The 25013-nt window shown below is 38.9% G+C and overlaps 1 protein-coding gene across 1 annotated transcript in view; it reads left to right on the forward strand.

The window, feature by feature from the left end:
* The first annotated feature begins 1579 nt into the window (after positions 1 to 1579).
* The window catches only part of PDGFC (platelet derived growth factor C), a 243130-nt gene continuing 219696 nt past the window's right edge, over positions 1580 to 25013 (forward strand). The window contains exon 1 of the mRNA XM_036762213.1: positions 1580 to 1917. Within this exon, the coding sequence (XP_036618108.1) occupies positions 1800 to 1917 (118 nt within the window). The 5' untranslated portion in view covers positions 1580 to 1799. The remainder of the gene's footprint in view (positions 1918 to 25013) is intronic.

The following is a 25013-nucleotide window of genomic DNA, read 5'->3' on the forward strand; positions in this document are numbered from 1 at the left end:
TTTTTTTCTTCCGCCTCCTCACCCAGCAGTACCCCCTTTCTCTTACAGCGCCTGTTGTAAAGCCAGTTGGCAGGGAGGTAGAAGAGAGACAGACAGAGAAGAGGAAGAAGAAGAGGAGGAAGAGGAGAGAGAGAGAAGAAGAAGAAGAAGAAGAAGAAGAAGAAGAGAAGAAGAAGAAGAAGAAGAAGAAGAAGAAGAAGAAGAAGAAGAAGAAGAAGAAGAAGAAGAAGAAGAAGGAGAGAGAGAGGGAGAGAGGGAGGGAGAGAGGGAGGGAGGGAGAGAGGGAGGGAGGGAGGGAGGGAGAGAGGGAGGGAGGGAGGGAGAGAGAGAGAGAGAGACAGAGAGAGAGAGAGCTGCTGCGGCCGCGGTCCCTCCTCTGCACTGCTTCCTCTCTCTCTCTCTCTCCCCCGCCCGCCCTCCTTCTCCCATCTGCCTCCGCAGCAGCAGCAGCAGCAGCAGCCTCTGGACAGGACCGCGCAGCAGCTCCTCAGCCTCTTTGCTGCAGGCTCGCCTCTGCCTGGGGCTCCAGTTTCTGACCTCAGTCAGCAGCTCCGGGCCAGGCACAGCATCCCCTCCTCCTCCTAAGCCGCGGCGGGTGCTGCAAAAGCCACGGGACTGGGGAGAAAAAAAGGGGGAGGAGAAAGCGAGTTTTCTGCATGCAAACTTTTCCTGCTCTCCCTCCCCCAATCTGAAGACAACTGGAGAGGTCCCGAAGTTTTAGACCAGGGGCAAGACGAGTGCCTCGGGGAGCAGGGGTGGGGGCGGGAGGGGGAATGGAGGGGGAGAGAAGCACCATGGGGACCCTGAACTGCTGATTTTTTAAATTTTTTTTCCCCCCTTGGACTTGAGAAGAGAGACTAAGAGGGAGGGAGAAAAAAAGCACATCACCCAAACAAGGTGAACTTTCGTCTCGCAAAACTCAAACCAGGTGCTGGAGTGAGAAGAGAGCGGCCGCTGCTCGCACCGCAGCCGCCTGCCTGGCCCTCCCTGCCGGGGAGTGAGCAGAAGAAGAGGAGTCGTCTTAGTGGGGTGGGGGGGCTGTTGCTTCACTCCGCACCCTGCCATCTGGGACCATCTTCGGCTCGCCTCGCACGCCCGCTGTCCAGCTCCGGCAGACAAACACTGCTACAAAGCCTTTCCCCCCACCACACACACACTTTTTTTTTCCCTCTCCCCCCCCCTTTGGGGGTGGGTGGGGGGGTGGGGCAGGGGCAAGGAGGGGGAGGGGGACGAGGAAGAAAAGCTGCGTGCATCCATTGGCAGCTTTGTTATTGATCAGGATCGGCTCCTTTCAAGCTCTACTTGGTTCCCCAGCTCATCTTTTTCTTGGATTTTCGTCCCTTTCTGGTTCCCAAAGCTGACAGGTGCTTGGGAGTTGTTGCAAGTGACTTGTCTTCTCTTCCCTTCCGCTCCCCCCCCCCCCCTTTACTTTCTCCCGGTCGCGTGTGCATTTTACCAGCCCTCGCCCCCCCGCCCCCCTCCAGTTCGGCACAGCTCTGAATTGTTTAAACCTTGGGAAACTGGTTCAGGTCCAGATTTTGCTTTGATCCTTCAAAACACACACACACACACACACACACACACACACGCACACACACAAAACTGGAGACACAGAAGAGGGCTCTAGGAAAAAAGTTTTGGATGGGATTATGTGGAAACTACCCTGCGATTCTCTGCCGCCAGAGCAGGCTCAGTGCTTTCACCCCAAGGCAGCCTTCTCCTGGTGGTGGTGAAAGAGAATCAGGACTTGACGATCTAAGAGAGCCTGGTGTGTGTGATCTCTCCCCCTAATCAGCCAAATGCACCTCATCGGGGTACTGCTGCTGACATCTGCCCTGGCCAGCCAGAGATATGGAACTCAGGCTGAGTCCAATCTGAGTAGTAAATTCCAGTTCTCCAGCAACAAGGAACAAAACGGTAAGACTTCCCCCCACCCCCCTCCTCTTTCTTTCTTCCCTCCTTCCTTCCTCCCTTTTCCCCCCTTTCTTTTCCCTCCCTTGTTTCTTGGTCTCTTCTCATTAAAATTATGCCTTTTGGTGTGCGTGGGTACGTGCAATACAGGCATGCCCATAAGTGATAGACTATCCATGCAAATGTGCGCGCGGTGCATTGGCACGGGATGTCCGAGGTTACGTGTAGTTTGCAACTTCAGAAGCTGACCAGGCTCTGACAATGTGATGTGAGTGCAACTGCAGCCTAGACAAAATGAGAAAAATGTTAGCAGGACTGTTAACTTTTCATTTAAACTTATTGCAAAACCTTTCGATGGCTGAGGAGAGAGTTTGAGAATCTGTCGTGGAGGCCAAAATGAATGAGACTTGGCAGTTTTGACTTTACTTGAGAGAGAGAGAGACAGAGAGACACAGAGTGAGTGTATATATGTATATATGTGTGTGTGTGTGTATATATATATATACACACACACACACATATATATATATATATATATCATAAGTATGTTACTGTCACTTTAGGAAACTTATCACCCTCATTAAGTAATGCACTATAGTTTTTTTTTTTTTAAGAGTACCAATTAGCTAACCAGAGGAGAGGAAAAAAAATACAGAGGCTTCTTGGAAAGGTTTTAAAAAAATTGAAAATGTCCCCCCCCCCAATTTTAAATGCACCTTTGTACCCTTAAGTCCTTAACTCTCTGGTGTTGTGTTTTTGTATGTGGTGTTGAATGAAGACTGTTTTGTGTGTGTGCTGGAAACGAGTTAATCCTGCATGGGAAATGAGAATTACTTTAAGCTTTCAAGTGTACCTGAAATGTTTAGAAAACTCTCAAAGGCAAGTTCCCTTGGGCTGGGACTGAGCAGAGCTGGAGAAAGGCCCCTTTCATAGAGCCAGGACAGCTTCAGGGTGTGTAATTTGCTTAGCCTCTGAACCCCATATGATTTACATTATTCCGATTTCGAAGCACCTTTTCTCTTGATCTACCATTATGAAGTCATTTTTAAGAACACTCTGTAAATAGAAATATTATACTGCCCATGAAACCACAATGTTAATGCAGACTGTCTAAAATTAGACCATTAAGCACCCTGTTTTCAAGTGGTGACTGGTACTGTTGCAAGAAAAAAAATAGGAATATACATGTTTTATATTAGTTTGTATGACATTTCTTCAGCATGCAGGAATGCCATTACTTCACATTGTCCAGGCCAAACCGACACAAATGCATACCTAGAAAATCAGGGATGGAGTGCATAATAACTTTAAACCACAATAACTGAAAAGACAGTTTAAGTACTGTGGTGACTAAAAACTTCAGCTTTGAACTTGAGACATTAGAAGTGTTTGTCTTCACTGAAGGATGATTCAACACAGTTAGCAAAATTGGATAAAATAAAGAATTTATGGGCCTTTTTGCAGATATTTGAATTAATAGAGTACATGATATAGAAGATTACCAAATTTCACTAGAGAGATTAATATTGTTGTTTCTTACTACTTTCTAATGGAATGACATGTAGCACCTGTCTGAGCTGTTGATCAAAGAGCAACCCAGGGTCAGTCTCTAATCAGAGGAATTGCAAAGGGCTGTGGGAAAAGTGATCAAAAGAATCAGAGACCCAACTATACCCTGAGGAGAATGATATCAGACTAACCTTTGTCCTCAGTTCAGTAGTTCAGTAAAGTACATGTCCCTTTAAAACTATTGAGTCTCATCCAGATAAGTTTTTTCCCCAATTCAAGTGCTCCAAATTCAAAACACTGTTGACCTCTTTTCACTCTATGGGTATGTTTTCCCCCACTCTGCCCTCCACCTGTCACCTAACATCATTTGTCTTTCTTTGTGGCCCTTTCACTGTGATTCACCCATCACTTCAGGGGTGGGGGTAGGGGAGGAGGATAGCTTGTCCTTGTCTGGCCCTTTTCTTCACCTACTATTTTCTGGTTGTTAACATACACAAGGCTATCTGATTCAGGTAAGAGAGGAGTCCATGAAGTCAGGCTACATTCTGCCCCTTCTAGAGGAGACCCAACCATTCTCTGAAGATTCGTGCCCTCTTGTATCCTAATCAGCTGGCAAGTGTTTCTGCTATGTTTAGCTCTTGGGAGTACTAGAAGCAGGGAGGGGGTTTGGAACAGTAGAGCTGGCCTAATGGCCTTTATGGCCCTAGGAGAAGAGGACCTAGGAGCACTAGGGGGCAGTATGGAGCTATTGTCCTGCACATGGTCAGGTGGATTTTCTATTTCATAATTTTAAGTTTTGAAGGGATAACAGGTAGACATCTAAAGAGCATTCTTAAATTGCATAGGCTTCCTTTTAATTTCATATGTTCCCTTTTCTTGCACCAGTGTTTCTGACTGAGCTGTTGATTTATTCCTGGTTATTGCTTTCTTGTGAAACTGATTCAATTCTATAACCACAAAACTCCCTACAGATGTTACTTTGCAAATGACATCAGCTTCCGGCTCTCTATCCTTGCCTCACCCAGTCATTGTCCTGTTCCCTGCGTGTTTTTCAAACCGCCAGACCCTAGAGGGCCATATTGATCCAGAATGGCCATGATGATCCTTTTTTGGCCTTTGTTCATTCTCAACTTCAAGGATCCCCACAAGCTTGGATGTATTCCAATAACTCCCAGGGGTTCTGGTCCCTGCTTGAACTGGCTCCAGGACTACTTCAGTTGCCAGGAAGCAGTAATAGTACATTGGATTTGGAGCCAAAAGACACGGGTTCAAATGCCAGTCCTTCTAATTTTAGTGCCTTATGTGACCTTGATGAACTCTCAGGTCCCACCTACCTGTCAGTCAACCTTATTTCCCAGTCTATACTGGAAGTTTTGTTTTGTTTTGTTTTTGTGGAAAGATGCTATTTGTGATTATCTCTTTGATTTATAGCTCTATTTTGGCTTGTGATTCTTTACCACCTTCCTACAAAAATAAATTCAGTTCCCTTATTGTTGCTTTTTATGCATTTATGGTTTCATTTCATAATACAATTATTTGTGTATTAAAAGCATGGGCTGTATCTTTCCTAAATACTCTTTGTCTCCCAATGCTTGGAAGTCTTCACACAGGTGTTTTATAGGTGATGCATGCTAAATTGAATGGGAAAAGTGACACTTTCAGTTAACTAGTCTATCCTTTCAAGTGCGCAAACTTGAAATTGGCTATTTTATATGCACATATTTCCAAAATATATTCTGTATTCTAACATATAGACTACATTCTTGCTACTTAATGGAAATCATTGAAGACACTTTACTCTTTCCTTGATGACTTAGAGGTCATTATCTATAGCTGAATTATTGTACTATGCATGAATATAGTGATGCCATCAAGGCTCTTTGTGGGCTTAGGACTTTTTATCCTGAAGGTAAATGGTCCCAGGTTCCTAAGGGTTTTACCTTCCTGTGTCTTTTTAATGTTTTGCTTTATTTTCTGCCTTTTCCCTATTGGTCCTTATTGATGCTGTCAATGTACCTGCTTCTGGCTTTGCTCTTCCATTTCCAAATTGCTGCTTACAAACTGTCAGGCTAGGAAACTAGATAACCAAGTTTGTTAGAATGTCTAAATTAAGAGCAAATAGATTCTAAATGGAATCAAGGTACTCTTGCTTGAGGAAATTGGATGGATTTTAAGGGCATGGACTTGTAATATAGTTTTATCTGTTAGGACCCTTTTTTGTGGTTTCTTGATGGGATGCTTCTTACCTCTCTCCAGAGATTTGAGGTTGCCATGTAGTTTGGGTATTACTATATTAAAAAACCTAAACAAAAACCCCTGGAAAAAAGCATGTGTTTTCCCCACAGTCATAAATCTTCTGCCATTCCACCCCAGCTTTCCCCTATTTTGTAGTAAATCTTCTTCTTTTGTTTTTATTAAAAATGCAGAAACTTTTAACATGCATGAAAACTATACTTTTCAATCAATTGATTATGTACTAGAAAAGTTTAACTTTTCACAAATGGCACATGTGCCACTGCGTGATCCCTTTCCACCTTGTGGCTGAAAGCTAAACATACAGCACGTTGGAGGCAGTGCAGCTGCATGCTTGTTTCTTTTCCTTGACCTTGTTACAGCATAGTTTTTAGGACCTCTCTCGTTGCCAATTTCTTTTAGTAGCAAGCAGATATAAAACAGTAGCCAGACATCTAACTTTAGTTATGTTATAGTGTTGTGGATTTTTGAAGTCTGATTAATTTTGTGTAGTTTGCTATCATCCATAAACTACAGACTTGTATGTGTGTATGCCTATATATTCATATCTTCTTCCTTGATAATTAAGAAAATTTAAAATGAATTTAGTTAAATTTTTAATAAATTTCAAAAATCCATTAGAATAGAGGCAAATAGATTTGGGCAAGAAAAGTGCTTTACAGATGCAAATGGACAGTGTCACACTTGTTTTTCTTCTCTCTTCTAGCCCCCTTGGCCAAACACATTTCTCTCCCTTTAAGATGCTTGTGATTTCAGTGAATACAGAATAATGAATCCCATTTTAGTTCTTGATTTCTATAGCAGATATTGATATCATTGGTCATTAATCATAAACTAACATTTGCATAGTGCTTACTCTTAAGTGCTTCAGAGATAAGTGCTTTTATTATCCCCATTTTACAGTTGAGGAAACTGAGGTAAGCAAGGGTAAAGTGACTTGCCCAGTACCATGCAGTGTCTAAAGTCGAATTTGAACTCAGGTCTTCCTGACCCCAGGTAGTCTACTGATTTCGAGACCTAGCTGCCCCAGAGGGTTGAGGTGAAGAAAGCATTGCAAATATAATAGCTGGCAAAATGTAGCACTTTAAAGTTTACCAAATGCCTTTTGGACATTATCTTATCTGATCTTTATGCTGGCTCTGTGAACTCTAAATAGCATAAGCTGATTATTAAATTTTCGGTATGAAGATCAATGCCTCAAAAATTACCAAAGATATATCAGGGCTTGATTTATTGTTTTGTTGATTGTCTAAACTTAGGTGATGAAGAAAATAAATTGTAAGGGCATTTTTCTTCCCAGACAGCTGGTTGTTAAACATTTAACAGCATACAACTTAAAAATAGTTAACTTTATTATACACATTTCCCCCCAGGGGAGGAAACAGATGTAAAGTGGTTTTCATTTGTTCAGTGTCATCCAGATAGTACATGTTCGAGTTGAGATTGTGAATTTCCATGTATCCCCCATATCACTCTCATGAAGTGAGGCTTAAACTAAACACATGACTTTGCTTACTATAAAATAAATATGCAGGTCAATATTGAGAATAGTAGTTTTCTAGTATTAAAAATGCACATTTATACAAAGTAATATTCTTTGTTGGGACCTCTCCACTAGGTATGTATGTTGAATTGGTGGTGTTTTGACTTCTGTGCAATTAATTCTAGGTCAGGCTCAAGTTATCCTATTGGGAACGCCAAGATCCAGGTCTGATGATGAAGGCACAATCACAGCTAGATAGAAAGCTAAGATGGGTGGATCTCTTGAGCTTGGGAGTTCTCAGTTTCAATGTGCTATGCTGACTGGGTATCCTCACTAAATAAGGCATCAATGTTGTGAGGAGAGAGAGAGAGAGAGAGAGAGAGAGAGAGAGAGAGAGAGAGAGAGAGAGAGAAGGAGGGAGGGGGGAGAGAGGGAGAGAGAGAATGAATATGAGAATATGAATATGAATGAGAATGTGGGTCAGGCTGAATGACCACTTGTCTGAACTTTTATATCACTGTAACATGTTTGTGTGGGGATTACTCCATCCATAACTATGATTTAAAGTATGCCAAAGGACCACATCATTCACAAAACATCTCCCATATATCTTAACTAATAACACTCCTTCTATTTGTCTTGGTTAACTTGGTTAAATGATTCTGTTTAGAAAACTGAAGATTTATCTTATTTGTTACCTGGGTAAACTGATGCATTAGGGTGGATGAGTTGATCAGAACAGTCTGTTTTTACCTAGCAGAGAGTAAGGCAATGTGGGGGTGGAGAAGGATGGAAGGCTTATGATCTAGACATGAAAGGGACCTATTTAGAAGAGGAGAAAATTGGGACAAAGAATGAGCAAGGTATTGAGGGATGGCAAGTCAAGGTATGATGCAAATCCAAAATTCAGCTGCAACACCATGTTCCTTCTACTGGACACTTTAAACATGGCTTGGAGGCTGATTCAAGCATTCTCTTTTCATATCTTGCATTTTATATCAAAATATGTCATTGCCAATACACACACTGAAGAGCATACCTTAGGGTTCTATTAATGATCAAGTCACATGTTACGAGGCAGTATGGTGTAGTGATGAACGCATTTGACTTGAATCCAGAAGGTATGGGTCAAATCCTAGCTCTCGCACTTACTGATTATGATTGAAGCTTTCTGTATCTATTTCCTCATTTGTAAAATGAGGGACTGGACTTCATGGCTTCCAGAAGTCCATTCCATCTGTAAATCTGTTAACTTCCCACAAGGTTTATCTGTCTGCCTCTTAGAGGGGGCAGTGTGATGTGGTGAATAGAATATGGACTTGGCTTCTGGAATACCATGATTCTAATCCTGCCTTTACCACATAAAAGCTGTGTGAAGAAAGTATCACATCAGCCCTTTGAGCCTCAGTTTCCTTATCTGCAAATGAGGATAATTGTGCCTGTAGTATAGACCTCACAGAGTTGTGAAACTGAAACGAGGTAATGTATGAAATATATGTGGACACACTGCCAACTTTAAAAAGCTATATAAGTATCAATTATTATTCTTGTCTGATTTGAGTATTTATATTCAATCTGTCCAGGGAGCTACTCTGATGATGGTGATGATGATGATGATGATGATTGTGATTGTTATTGTCATAGAGATTATCTCACATCAACAAATTTCTGTCTGTGACTTTGTACGTAATTAACAGCTAGGAAAATGCATGAGAAGGAGTTGTTTCTCTGAATCCTGCTAACTCAGGAGATGCTATGGTATAATCTCTATACCAAACCACTTTAAATTGCAATTCTACTTTATTTTTCCTTTGGCATGGTTTATTCAATTATATTCATGAGGTAAGTTATAAAATATACTGGATCTATCAAATAGCAGAAGTTTTCATGTTTCATAAGACCTTTTATAAGATCATTTAATTCTGTTGAGCTAAAGGGGAAAAAAGTCAGGCTGAATGGTACAAATGAGTCACATTGGAGTAATCAGATAATAAAAATGTATATTTAAATGACTTCTATCTTTCTGTATCACTGGAAGCAAAAAGAGACAGGATAGTAGAATTTTAGTGAATTGAAAAGCTATGAAAAAGTGTAAAAGGATTACATATTTGTGTCTTATATGTCTGAGAATTCCATACTGTATGCTTAAATGCATAAAAATGCTCCAAAACTTGACCTAATTTTAGATTTTCATTTCCCTTTTTTTCTATGAAGAAATAATAGACCCTCTATAAGACCATCCTTTAAATTACTCCTTTTCCTTTGCTGCTTTTTGTTTGCCTGAACCTTAGCGGTGTGAACTGTAATTTTGACTTTGAACAGGCCCAAAGCCAATGGATCTCTTCTTAACTCTTCAACAACTTTCTTCTATTTTCAAGAGGAAGATCTTGAACGTTTAGAGGACAATTTATTTTGGTCTCACCACATTCCAATTCAAACCAGAGGGTGGCTCCATACATGGTTCTATAAAAGGTAGACATTAAACAAGATCAGAGCCATTATAAAGAGGGGTCTTGAATTACTACCCTGAAAATATTTTAGGGAAATTATCAAAATGCAGCCTCTGAACGAAGCCTGATTTTACTCTTCAGATTAGACAAATTCCAGAAAAGGTGATTTAAGTGGCAAAAAATATATACATGGAATCGTATTTCCTCGTTAATTCTCTATTGTAGTTTTAATCACACTTAGTCGTAGCATTTGCTTCAAAGAACATTGTAGCTTGAATGAACAGGTCACATACATTTAATTCCTTTACATGCCTACTTTATGAAGTGATTCAAAAAGATAATCAATATGAACTTTGTGTATCCATATAGATGCAAATCACAGTACAAGAACATTTATAGTTTTCAGCGATTATCTGGGACATGTTATTTGTAGCCTCATCTTTATATCAGGGGTTTTGTATCATTTGGTTGCTAAACGAGTTTCTTGGAGATTTTTGTCGTTTTTCAGTCATGTTGGAGTCTTCATGACCTCATTTGTGGTTTTCTTGGCAAAAATATTGGAGTGCTTTCCCATTTCCTTTTTCAGCTCATTTTACAGATGAGGAAACTAAGGCAAGCAGGGGTAAGTGACTTGCCCAGGGTCACACAGCTAGCAAGTGTCTGAGGCCAGATTTGAACTCAAGAAGATTAGTTTTCCTGACTTCAAGCTCATCACTCTATCCACTGTGCCACATAGTTATCAATGGAGCTAGAGGATGCCCGTAGGCACTGGCTTGCATTGTTTCTAATGAAGACCTTATTAGTATTAAATGTATGTTTCCCTGACTAGATAACAAGATATCATTTTTGATTTTTCCTTCTTCTGTTTATGCCATAAATATTTAAGTGTCTGTTATGTAAAAAAAACACAGGAGGAGGAGATACAAGATGTGATATAAAACATACTCCTAATAAATTTTCAACCTGGCACGTATGGGAGATATCAAGTAATGTTTGACTCTAGGAAGAATGCGAGAAGTGTGAGCCAAGATTAGAGAGTCAGAAGAGAAGAGCTTTGAATGCGAGGCATAGAAGTTTTTGTTTTATTCTGTAAAAAAAAATAAGGGGCCTTTGAAAGTTGTTATTTTTGTTTGTTTTGTCAAGTGAGAATATCACCAGAACTCTGCATGATGAAGGTTATTTTGACAGCCATGTAAAGTAGAAGTTGGAGAGGAATCTGAAAAGATAGGAAGTCCAATTAGTTTATTCCAGTAGTCTAGAGGAAGAAAGGTGAAGACCTGTGATGTCTTTAGGGGCAATGAAGAGAAGGAAGGTCATGGAATATATTTTGGAGATAGAATTGACAGGACTTGCTAACAGATTGGATTAAGAGAGGGAAAGGTTAGATTCAAGGATGACTGAGGGTTTGAGCCTGAGTGATGGAAAAGAAGGAATGTTCCAGCAGTAGAAAGAGAACTGAGGAGAAAGGGTGGATTTGGGGTGAGAATGAATTCAGATTTTTGGACATATTGTTACTGACTCTGAGGTGTCAGAGGGATTTCAACGTGAAGATATCCACATATCCAGTATTTGGAGATATTGGAATGGAGCAAGCACTAAGCAGAGTTTAAGAAGGGGGCATCATAAAGGTGATGTCTGAAGTTAGGAGCTTGTATGGAATCATGAAGGGCAGAATGAAAAGAGGACAAAGGATGGAAATTTAGGGACATCTGAATTCAAATGTAATAAAGATGATGAATAGCCAGCAAAGTAAGCAGGGAAGAATGGGACAAAAAAGTAGATAGTGTAAATGGAAAGAAAGGGCAGTGTCATGGAAGCCAAGGGAGATGGAATGATAAAAATAAGGAGGGATGCCTGCTTCAGATGAGTCAGAAAAACCAATTAGTATTAAGACAAAAGACCACTGGGGCAGCTAGGTGGTGCAGTGAGTAGAGCATCGGCCCTGGAGTCAGGAGTACCTGAGTTCAAATGTAGCTTCAGACACTTGACATGCTTATGTAATAGTAATTAAGGTGGGACTTTTTGCTGTTGCATTAATAATTCTGGCCTTGGTGTGAATGGGGCAGATAAAGTGGGATGTTTTTGTATTTCTCAGCACTGAGACAATTGGGAGTCATTGATTGATTTGTATCTGATGTGATATTAGGGATGGGGAACTTTACCACGCCCAGCCCGGGTGAGGTCCAGGCTCTCAGGCCCCTGAACAGCATATATAAGCGCAGAGTTTGGTGTTCTCTCCCGGAGCTCTGCGCCACAGCAGGAGTGGCGTGTGACTCTGGGCCAGCCATTGTAATGAGCTTCCCAGCTGAACACTGAGATGTTGGTAACTACAAATTGTATTTGGTCTGTAATTCAGGGTGCTGGTAATTCAGGTAAATGGTATTTGTATGCTGGATTAAAGTAAGATTGTTAACCCCCTAACATTGCTTTTCTTAGTAAAGCAGATCAAAAGGACCTGGGCTTGCAGCATTCTGTGAGCTGGTTGTTGTTGGTTTTACACCCCCACAGCAGCTGCTAGCCAGATTGTTGAAACAACTTACTAGCTGTGTGACCTTGGGCAAGTCACTTAACCCCAATTGCCCTGCCTTCCCCCCTCCAAAAAAAAGACAAAAGACCACCAATGAATTTGGAGTGGCCTGAGAAGAGAGCTTTAGGGACACTGGAAAAAAAGTAGTTCCAATCAATAAGGAGGCCAGTATGTAAAGAATTAAGAAATGAGGGTGGAAAGGAAATGGAATCAGCCACTATAGACTACTTCTATTCTCTTCTTTTTCTTGTTTTGGTTACCAAGCCCTGATATGTTCTCATTCTTTTCCCTAGTCTTATCCACCTCACTGCCACCAAACTTATTTTTTTCCTCCTAAAACACTGATTTCATTATGTCACTTCCTTGCTCAGAAACCTCAAATGACTCAACTCTGCCTAGAGAATGAAATACAAATTCTGCTCCACTTTACAAACCTTTCATCATCTGGATATACTCTCACTGCATGAAGACACTAACCCTATGCTTTAGCTAAGCTGTCCTTCTTACTATCCACAACTTTTTCCCCTTTCCCCGAACAAAAAACTGAGCTCATTAGTGACTCATTAGTGACTTTGCCCATGTTTCCACCCATTCGTGGAATGCATTTCCTTCCCCCTACAACTATTCAAATTCAGCTGAATTCTTACCTCCCCAGCAGGGGTTTTTCCAATTGCACAGTGCATCTATATCTATATATCTATATCTATATCTATATCTATATACACACATAATTACATATATACACATGTGTACATATATATCCATAATATACACACTTACATGTGCACATATACACATGTGTACATGTGTATACACCTATATATACATATATGCGCATGCGTACATGCACATACAGACACATATATATATGTGCGTGTGAGAGTGTGTGTGTGTATGTATTCCCAATGGTAACTTAGAAAGATGGACTACTAAAAGCTCCATTTTTATTCTATTCCAATCAGTTCTACATTTGTCCCACATGTCCAGAGAGAATAGAAATCCACCAAATAAAACAAACAAATATTTCTTTAATGTTTTCATGATTTGTGTTAAATATGCCTATTCAGATATTGTCTATCCTACCTAACTTCCTGTAGACTTCCTAGAAAAAAGGGTTTGAAACTTCATAAAAAGTGTACATCTAGGTGCCATTTTGCCCAAGAAAGAGGTAACTTGAATGATTTTGGCTAAGCAGTTTGAAGTGAGGAACTTGAACACCTCTTGATGAGTAGAACCATTGTAGCTTATGCCAAAGTTACTCTCATTCCCCGAAGGTAATGGAATCTATTTGCCATGTTTGGCAGTCAGTTAATTAGAACAAAACAGCTGTAGGATTTTAGATCTGGAAGGGAGGTTAGAGATAATATCCAACCCCTTCATTTTATAAATCATAGGATCATAGATTTAGAGCTGGAAGGTAACTCAGAGGTCCTCTAGTACAACCCACGCATTTTATAAGTAGTTGAGATTGAGGGCCAAAGAATTGAATCTGTCCGAGGTCACCAAGCTAAGTTATTGGCAGAACTGAGTGCATTTGGCAATGCTGTCAAAAATATACATGGAATACTTTATGAAAGAAAATGTAAGCCACAAACAAAAGTATACCTTTCTTTAAAGAAATTATAAAATATAGACATCCTTCACTTGGGGAAAATCAATACTAAATTTTACCAAAACATAATTTACAAAACAACAATTTTACTAAATGTAAAAAGCTTGGAATAGGTTACTTGAATACTCAATTATGAAAATTTCTCATTGCTTTGGGGTCACACAGCTAACCCACATCAGTAAGACCAGGTTATACAAACACAGTACATAATAGCCACAGGACATTAATTCTGTACTAACAACTACACTTGTAAATTGCTTGTGGAAGGTAAAATCTCCCTTCTTATATTCTACCAGTCTTCTGCTTTACTTTTTTTTTGTCTCATTTTTTAAAGAGTGTGGCAGGTGGGGATTGGTGATCAGGAGAATTGGGGTCAAGAACATATGCTGCATTCATGTGCGAATTGGTGCCTTGTTAGAACTAGGAGGGACCTTAGAAACAATCTATTCTAGTTGCTAATGTGCTTATCACCAAGGTCATTCTACAACCTTGGGCAAGATGTTTCTCTTGTCTGTAAACTGAGTGGTTGCGTGATGGGATCCCTAAGCTTCCTCTCTTTCTGTTCATTTTCTGGTTCTTGAGTATTCTTAGGTTTTCCATTTCTTGGAAACTGAAATTTTAAAGCAGCAGTATTTTATCAAGATGCCAGAGTACTGAAAATGTCTACCCCGTCAAATCATGTTGATACATCTAGAGCCCATCCTATCTACACATTTCATTTTATAAACGAGGAAATTGAAACCCAGGGAAACTTGTCTGAGGTTACTTAGATTTGAACCCAACTTCTCCAGGTCTTGAGCTTTAATACTGCCCTTGTCTACACTATCAAGTGGTGCAAACATTAACTTACAGTCAGTGTTATATTCCAAAGGGCTACTTGGTGTAGTGGGTGAAAAAAGAAAAAATAATTCCAGACTTAGAGGTCAAGGTCTGGCTCTGATATTGACTAGCTATGTGATCTAGGGCAGGCCCATAATAATAATGACTCATTTTTAAATAGCATTTTTAGGTTTATGATGGGCAAAATCCTTAATTTCAAGGTTACAAAAAGCTAAGGAAATTCATTGTTATTAGAAACATGGCCTACTCTGAATAGTGGATTGATTATTGTATCTGTATTTTATTGGTTCTTTGGTATGGTGAACCTTTGACGAGTGCAGGTTTGTCAGTGCCTTGCCTTAAATAATGCTGTTCTGTCTGAGGCCTCATTTGTCCCCTGGGTGATTTAATACGTGCCCTCCCAGCTCAGAGATTCTGTGACTGACTCCAATGAGCTCACTTGCAATAGCCCCTTCCTGTTGCCATGGTGCTGAGTAATCGCTCTAACCACTGCCTGTTTCCTAAAGTAAACGTTCTCCTCCCGGGGTCTGAGTCCCTAATCCTGCTTTCTGGGTACTTTACTTTGGTCTGCCCTTACTTTCTTCTGTTCCAGCTTTCCTTTTTGACTAGTGTTTTATCCTGCCCTAGGGCTAAATGAATACTAGTAAGAGGAAAAGCCTCCTCAGTCCTCTCTCTTTTAGAGAGGGAAAATAAGGGTACTGGGCTGAACTGGGTCAAAAGTAACTACAGCAACAAAGGAAACAAAGAGTACACCTTAATTTGCAAATGCAGTGGTTCAGTATTGCCTCTCCACTTAAACTCCCCAGCATGCCCTACAGGTAGCTAGAAAGAGACCCTTGAGACAAAAAGGGAACTCTAGGGAACCAATCCAAAAATAGTGAGTGCCTCAGGGAAACTAGCTTTTCATAATTTTTTTTTTTTTTTTTTTGCCAAAAAAAAAATGTTCTCCCAGTGAATAAAATGAAGCTTCTCTTTCACTCTAGCTCTCTGACAAGCCCTAATTTGTGGTACTGTATTGTATTTTCAGAGCAGTATTGTATTCACTTCTCACTTAGGTGTCTCCTTTCAATGGAGTTATAATGAATGCGAGTTTTAATTCTGAAACCCTGGAAATTAAATGTTGTCAAACTTGAGAAGTTAAGCAGGTGTTTTTGACTTCAATGTCTGAAAGAATTTGATCACACTAAAACTTACTAAATACTACTGTTATGTTTCAGAAAAAAATGTTTATTTAAAATAAGATATTGAAATCTGTTTCAAATTTTTGAATATAGCCTTCTAGAAATTCAATTAGCAGATGTTTATCAAGGAACTGTCATGTGCAAAGGTGCTGTGATGAGAATGAGTAGGTACAATCTTTATAGGAAATGCTTTGAATGAGATCTTGAAATGATTGATGAAATCTGCAACTTGTGACAGTTTTTAAAGTCCAAAATATTATTTTGCAGTTTAGTGAACCACCCTTTTTTATGGTTGAAGGGAAAATTCAGGATCAATTGATTTGAATGAGCATGTGTATATGTACACATGAATCTAAACTCCTTTTTAGCTTAAAAAAATCAATTCTAAGCACATAGTCCTTCCTTCCTGCCTTCCTTCCTTGCTTTCTTCCTTCCTTTCCCTTCTCTCCCTCCTGCTCTTTCTCAGTTGGAATTTAAGTACAATATAGAAGTATTCTTCTGCACACCTTTTAGTTAGTTCTTGAGGGTCTTTCTTCATGAAAGAAAATGAACACTTTTTAAAGCCCAAAGTCTTCAGGGTTTAGGACTTAAATGTTTAGATTCCAAATGTGATTTGGGTTCTGTGACTCTGTGTGTGTGAGTGTGAGTGTGTGTGTGTGTGTGTGTGTATGTGTGTACTTGGTATTACACATGCACGTGTGTGCTTGATACTACATTTTGAAGATTCTTTAAAAAAATCTTATGATTTCTCATTTTTGCACCTTAAAATATAGCATTTAAATTAAGTCACTTCAACAAATGTATTAAAGCACTATTCAATTCTAATAAAATAAGCATGTATCTTGACCGTTTTTGCAGCTTAGACTTCGCAAGCATTTCTAATAACTAAATGAAACTGTTCTTAGGGATACTAGAGTAACTCTTATAGGTAGCTAAATTGTAACTAGGGTGAAGAAATTAGGACTTTGTCTCAGAGTGCTAGATTTTAGACAGTACCTGTTCTTCAACAGATAGGAAAAACAAAAACATAATAAGCTTAGTTTCTCATTAGCCAGAATAATTAGTTATGATAGGAAGAATGGTAGGAATATGGCTTAAAGATATACATACATACATACATACATACATACATACATATGTCTTCATGGGAACAAAGAGCAGTCTTTACAGAAAATAAACTTTCCTATAGAATACCTCAAGGTGGGTAAGTACCCTTAAGGATGCCCTAGTAGACAGTGACTGCCAATAATAATAATAATGATGAGGAAAATAACAACTAATTTTTATAGCACTTACCATTACTATCTCATTTGATCCGTACAACAACTCTGAAATAGGTACTAGTACTATGTCCGTTTTGCAGGTGAAGAAATTGAGACAAAAAGAGGTTAAAAACTGAGGCAAAGAGGGATGAAGTGACTTGCTTAGGTCACACAGCTAGTAAGTGTATCTTAGGCCAAAACTGAACACAGAGCTTACTGACTTCAGAGCTGTATCAACTTCCTCACCTAGATGCCTATAGATTTTGTTAGCTAATTGAACCTTTTAAAGTGCAAAAACAACATAACACACACACGCACACACAAACACACAATACAATACTAGAAAAAAATGGAGAGATGTCTAGTGAATATTAGTCACTCTCTACATATAATTAATTTAAAAGTACTCTAGCAAGGATTAATCAGACCATTTGCTTAGTACTGGAAAATTATTGCACTGTTTTATCTAAAGGCCTGGAGTGCATGCCCCTACTCTTGGTATATGAGGTATCCTGATGTCATGGCACTTGCATTTTAGGGAAGCCTTGTGCAGTAGTAGAGAGGAGGCTATTCTGAGCAGATCAGTGTTTTCACTCAATGTGCCTCAGCTGGGCTCTACATCTGCCTTTTGATCCACTTCAGAGTCCAGGACTTGTATAAAGAGCAATTGGATTTTACTATTTATCTCATGTTGCTTCTGCTGATTATTTTTGTTGAATATTTCTAGGAACATCATTTGAGAAATGAAAGGTTCCTTATTTCCCTTACAAACATGCATGGTCATAGAACCCAGGGAATTAGAAATGCGAATTGGAGGTCATTAAATTATCATTTCTTTTTAGATGACATTTGAGGATATTTTAATCAGTGAACCCAGTAAGAACATTTCTTAAAATGTGAACAAAATATAGAAAAAGCATCTCCAATTCCCTTATCCTTATTTATTTTAAAGCTGGATTCTCATTATGTTTTCATTAAAAGTTACCGTGAGAGTGTTCGATTTATATTGCTAGAATTCAAAGATAAATGATTACCAGTGGGAGGCAAAATGCCCAAGGATGCAGTAGAAACTCAATACCCTCTGGCACTTAGCAAAGTCCTTATTGGAGCACAATAGTACCTCCAGAGAAGTTCAATCATAATTGTAGTCAGTTATCCCAGGAATATTTGGAACCTTACCCCCAAGAACAGACAAGTTCCAGTATGATCTATGCCAGTAATTCATGGGAATGAGCATTAACAGTAAAACCTTAATAATTTATCAAAGAAACAGAAAACTGTGAATTTTGTATGCATAGGCAGATCATAGAGTGAATACTGGAAGGGACCTCATAAACGATGCTTAGGCAGCCCCTGCAATGCTGGAGGTGGTACACACTCAAAGGAGGGACTAACCTTCTGGAAACAGGTTTATGGTGCAAGCAATTAAAGGATGGGAGGGGGTGGGGGAAGCAGGAGAGTAAGGGGAGTAACAGGCAGGAAGTAGGAGCTCTGTTCTTTCTTTCTTTCTTCTCCAAAAGGTTTAAACTCAGTGGAGCTATACACAGCTGTGCATTTTTATTTTGTTTTGTAACTTTGTTTTATTTTGGGGGATTAATCATAGAAAATTTGGAAAGTGCCTTAGAGATTATCTAATGCGGAGGTCCTTAACCTTTTTTTTTTGTACCATGAATCCCTGGTAAAGCCTATGCACCCCTTATCAGAAAATGATGTTTTTCAATATATAAAATAAAATTCATTGACTATAAAGCAAATTATACTGAAATAACTGTTATCAAAAAAAAATTCTTCATGGGCTCTAGGTTAAGAATCCTCCCAACAACTACTCATTTTCAGAAACTGGGGCTCAACAATAATCCTAATAATGCAACTAGTGATGTTACTGTATCTTTGGGGCCACGCTCTACGATAGAAAAGACTTTGGGGTAGTTGAAGATGCCCAGAATGAAGTTTAGCTTTTTTCACAAATACTTTTAAATGGGATTTCTGACATATTAGAATGAAGTGTTATGGCCTCTCGCTTAGAGCAAGTGTTTATCTGCTTTGCATAGTTTGATGTTCAGCTGCAAAACTGTCTATGTTTTGAAGAAAAGCAGCAGCCCTAAAGCAGCAGCCCTAAAACAGCAAGTGTGTGTAGAATCAGGGATGTTTAGAGATGCAACCACAACACCTGGCTGATAGACTGATGCTTACCTCTGAGCAAGTGGTCACTGCTCTCCTGGGATTTTAGATTTGCTTGAAAGTTACTAGTGTGATTATGAAGGGGGAGCTATGGAATTAAATGATTTCTGGGTTTGAGAAATGAAAGTCCACTTTCATGGAACAAAATTTATGCTTATTCTGTATCAGTAACTTTTAATAGGCATCAGTTGGACACTCCATTAAACTAACTGCTTTAAAAATGGTTTCCTTTAGAAGTAGCATTTATGTGTTAGAAATTAAATTAGTCCATCTGTATTTTGGACTTCTTTGCCAACTCTCCCTTTGCAGGTTTCTGAAAGATCACCCATACCATAGCCAGATATTCTGAGGTGCAAATCTTTGGCAAGAGATTGCCAACACTCAGATTCTCCTTGGAAAATAAGGGGGAAGGGGACTTGTGGAATATCTTTGCTGAAAATTTAGAATGACAGAAGGCACAGGAAATGCTTTTGGTATGGGGAAATGTGTGCCCTTTCCAAACAGCAAACATTGTTCTGAAAATTTCTCCGGTAGTGGTGAGTTATATGAGGCTGCATCCATCTGAGGAGGGCTTGTTTAACTGGCTTGTGGTTCTGGGGCTCATTCAAACACTCTTAAACAAAATAAAGGGAATGGATGTAATAACTTCTTTATGGAAAGGCCATAAAAAGCTACAGGGCCATGTAAACAAATTGGGTCATTTACTAGATGTTTAAGTGATAGATTTGCAGTCCAAATTCAGGGGTGTGTATTATGTTTTACGGGCTCTTGACCATGGTTTACCTTGGGAATAAGGACTGAAACTAGTTTTTTGGTAGTATCTTGAAATCCATTGTTAATGTTTTACTCTTCTGTTGAAAGCAAACAGTTAAACTCGTAAGCATTTAGTGTCATATATTCGCTCCATCTTGGATAACGGTCATCTAGATTTGTCTGTACAACTCCTGTATGAAAATTTGTGTTATATCATAATTTTATAGTAGGACTATGTTGTGTTCCAGGGGAAACAAAATAAAAATATGATGGAAATTGAAATTTTCCTTCTGGGCACAGGCTTGTCTGGACTAATTATAAAATAACTGTCCTGGCATATAGGAGTATGCTCACAACTACAGCTATGCCAAGCAGAAATCCAACAACAGTTAGGACTTCACAGCAGCTATAACAACAGTAGTCTTGCAGTAACTGCTGTTCTAACTAGGCAGGTGTGACATTTATCTGTCATATTTGAAAAAAAAAACATGTGCTATGCCAAAGTGTTTCTGCTCACAGGAAAGCAGTTTCACTGACCTGAGCTATTCCTTTTTATTCTTCAAAGCTTCCTGAAGAGTTCGAAGGAAAAACAAAGAGAAACACAAAAAACTTACAACAAGGGGCATACCAGTGTATGTATTCTATATTCTTAATATGGAGTAGTGAAGATTCTTTCTAATGCTCACCGGCATTCATACAATAAATTCATTGAATGGATGGATCAATCATTTTTAATTGTTTAATATGTTAAAAACACTGTGAGAAGCCTGGGGATACATATGTAAGACAATCTAGCACTCAAAAAACCTCTCATTTTAATGGGGAGGCAACACATACGAATGTTTCATCTACAAGGCAGGTGGAAAAGTCCCATGGCCCTTAGGGAGTAGCACCAAAGCCAATGTTAATTCCTCCTCTTTTAGGTCATTTCTACTGATAAAATGATAAAGACAAAAATACCAACCTACACCTTCCTTCTGTGTAGCAGCAGTGTCACTAATAATAATAGCTACCACTTATATAGATATCCATATGGATCAGGCACTGTGCTAGGGATTTTATTATTTCATTTGATCCATTTAACCGATGAGGAAACTGGGGGGAAGTGACTTGCCCAGGGTCACACAACTAGAAGGTGCCTGAGGCCAAATTTGAACTGAAGTTTTCCTGACTCTAGGCCTTGTGCTCTATTCATTTGTCTCCTAGCTGCCAGAATGGTTTTTCTTCAGTGCTTCTCTATTGCCTTACTCAATCAGATCCAAACTTCTCTGCCTACCATATTGTAAAGGGCTTTTGCATCACGATCTATTTCCATCCGACTATTCAAGATTTCCCTTATAATGTACCCCTCCATGTACCCTGTGCTCCAGTTATAGGGAGAGAGAGAGGTACCTGCTTATTCCTACTAACCCTTTACTTTCCTAGCTCTCTGCCTTTACTCACTGTTTCCTGTACTTAGAAAACCTCAACCTTCTCTTGCTAAAATTCGACTCATCCTTTTAAAACCTTCTCAAATGCTTTCTCCTGTCCCCTGTCAATAATCCCCTTCCCCCTGCCCCATTTTGGACCACACACAGCATGCTATTTACATGAAAAGTACATATAAGTATGGTGTATTATTTTGTATTAGATGTATTTGTATATGTGATGTAAACTCTTCCCCTCCTCCCCCAACAAAGATGTTTTATCTAAACTCTGTGTTTTTCTGAGAACTTGACATAATAGTTGCATAATAAATGTTTGTCCAACGTTATTGAAAGTGAAGATCAGAACTAAGGAAACTCACCAGTTCCTGTCAATACGATAGAATTTACTCACCCTGTAATGTTGTTCAATAATTGTTGGCTCTTCTGTTCATCCTTTAGAGGAAATGATTAATTTTTACCATAGGTTTCTTCCAGTGAGCCTTCAAAGTTTCAAATAGTGATGGCATCATCTTGTACTGGCAGCTTAGTGCTGTGGGAAGTCTGGCAAAGGAAATAACTACAGCAGACTTAAATAAAAAGAAAAACAATGGACATTGATAGATATTACAGCTTTTCTCTGTAATTTGAGACCTAGTTCTTTTTTGAAAAATTAACAAGGGACCATTTAGCTAGACAGATTAAAATTGAAAAACAATTCCAAATTCTCATCTTAGATTTGACTTCTTTTGATCTCAGCAGGAGGCTTGGCATCCTCCTCTTTCAAATTCCCATTTACCTATGCTAGATCAGCCAGTTCATCTTGTGTGTGGAATACCTCCTCTTGTGTAGCACTACCCTAAAGCTCTGGGACAATATAACAAAGGGCAGACATATCCCTGCTCTCAGGGAATATGCATCTAGTGATTGAGGGAACACACACAAAACTGTTAAAGAACATATTTACAGAGTAACATGTCAACAAACTAATATAGGAAAAATCAACTGTTCTGATGACCCTGGGGTAGAAAGTGGAAAAGTGAAAGAAGTTAAGTTACATAAAGAATCTGAAAGAGATACAATTTAAGTTTTGAAAAAGTGAGTAAAATGGCTCGATGGGATGGGAGGCAGCATAGAAAGCAATCAGTGGGGGAAGATTCTTAAATGCTAGACCAAAGCTTTTGCCGTTATTATAGTAAACAAGAGGGTGCTACTCTGGGTGTCCTATGTGGGGAGTAAGATGATGAAAAGAGCATTTGAAAAAGATAACTCCAGAAGCTGAGTTATATGGGACTTGAGGTTACATAAAAGGTTAGTGGAAACTCCAGTAAGATGGATAGCATCTTTAATCAACCTGATTTTTCCCCTTTTGGCTTTGTAGCATATAACATGACTTCACAATCTGCAGGAGGGGGAAAAAACACCACAGGCTTGCCAAATCCTCTGCTGGAAATGGAGACCCTGTCCTCTGAGGCAGCTGGCAAACATAGGTTCCTCAGGAGCTCTTGAAACTGTTTAGGAAATCATGGGAGCAAGCACATGTTAACAGCAACTGTGCACACAAGAGAATAACTAGGTATATGTTCCATATGCATCCAAAACAAAGTCAGGTGCCAAATCTAGTTACAACTTTGCCATCATTTCTAACATCTGCCTCCTCCTCTCTACTCAAAATGAGTACCACTGTAAAGGAGGCCCTTATCACCTCTCACCCAGACTCTTGTAATGGCCTTCCTAATTACACTTTTGGCTTCTCTTTGCTTACCTCAGCAATCCACATAACTGCTAAACTAATTTTCCTGACACACAAATCTGACCATGCCACTCCTCTGCCTTCAGGCATCTAAGAGATCATATAACACAGTCTAACCTCCCTTTGTTTTTAATAAATGAGGAAACTGAGGCCCAATGAAGTGACTTGCTCAACTTTACATAGTTTGTAAGTAGCATGAACCCACATCTTCAGCAATCTACTCTCACCATGTGCCACAGTACTCTCCAGTTTTGAGTAATGCTCTCATTACTGGGATACCATTTAAATTGTTCAGAAATATTTAAAATGGCATCATCGGTATTTGACAAAAACAGCTAGCCCAGAGAAGAATCACTAGCAAATTAGTGAATTAGAGTTCTGTTTCTGTTTTTGGTTGGTTTGTTTATTTGTATTTACAGATAAGTAGTTTTTAAATCTAAAGGCAACTTGGCAAATTATTCATTAAGGCCCAGTTTACACTGCGTGTAAAATTGTGTGTGACCTGTCCACAGCAAGCAAGTAGTAAAGCCTAGATGCTGACCCAGACCTCCTGAATCTTAATTTAGTGCTTCTAAATAGACATCAGTATGGCATATTCTTTGCAAGTCCTACCGCCTACTGCTCTCATCATTGCTTTTGACTTTTAGCTGGGTGTAGCAGGTGTGATCTACAGAAAGAAAAAAAAAGACAATATTTTTTACCGCTCACTACAGATAAACTGTATTATGGGCATGCATGAAAAACACTTAAGTCAGAAATCCATGCCTTAATTTAATTGTACGAGGTCTTTTTCATACATTAACAAAGAAGAATTTTAGTGTCTTTTATATTTTTCCCCAATTAATATATTTTTCTCTATATTAATAATACTACAATAGTGTTTTATACATAATGGTCTTACTACAAGTTCTTGTGTATAGAGAGGGGGGAGGAATTGGTTATCATTGTTATTTTTTGCCAAGAACCTCCTAACACCCTGACCTAGTAAATTTTGCAAGTGAATATAAGTCTCTTAGACCTAGTGAAGCTTTTTATGTATTACTACTCTCTTATGGTGTGATAAATTGCACTTAATAGTCTCTAAAAAGAATCCCATTCCTAATTTCACTACTGGGAGATGTAATTAATGTCTGGCTTCATATTGAATAACTCTAGAGGGCTGGCTCCTTGAATCTTTTTTGCTTGGGCTCAGTAACAGAAGTGTGTAAAGGAGCCCCACTGATAAAATTTTAATGATTGTTTAAAATGTGGTCTTATTACCAAAAACAAAATATGTATAATTTCCAGAAAAATTATTTTTATAAAGGAAGCTATGTGAGTATGGTTTATTGTACAGAGAATGACTATCAGTGTCATTTGTCACTTCAAAAATGTATTGTAAATAGCATTCTCAACAAAAATAAGCCACAATAAAAACAACACAGCATAACCATATGACTAGAAATATTTATGACAAAATATACTTTGATAATAATAGCTTTTTGTTCTCTTTTCATAATTTTATATTTTAGTATGGCTTGCTTCAGTAAGTACACATACTGTTGTAATGTTGTGTTTCTTTGTGCCATTATTTTATATGTCTTTCCATCTTTAAGCAGTATTCCATAGCCTCAACATAAGGTAAAAGTTTAGTCATAACACAGATACATAGGTTTTTCCACGTTTTTAGTTTTACTGATAAAACTCACATATTTTTGTACAAATAGGTATCTTATTTTCTTTTTTCATTATATTATGGCAAAGTCCCCAATAATGTGTCACAGGGTCAAAGGTTATGATCATGATATATTTCTAATTGCTCTCCAGAAAGAAACCATGTCATAGTGTAAAATTTTCCATAATGCTTGACCAGCACTGAGTTTTCTTTCTTTTCTTTTTTGCTAATTTGTTATGTG

Source organism: Trichosurus vulpecula, chromosome 6 (genome assembly GCF_011100635.1).
Source record: "Trichosurus vulpecula isolate mTriVul1 chromosome 6, mTriVul1.pri, whole genome shotgun sequence".
NCBI lineage: Eukaryota > Metazoa > Chordata > Mammalia > Diprotodontia > Phalangeridae > Trichosurus > Trichosurus vulpecula.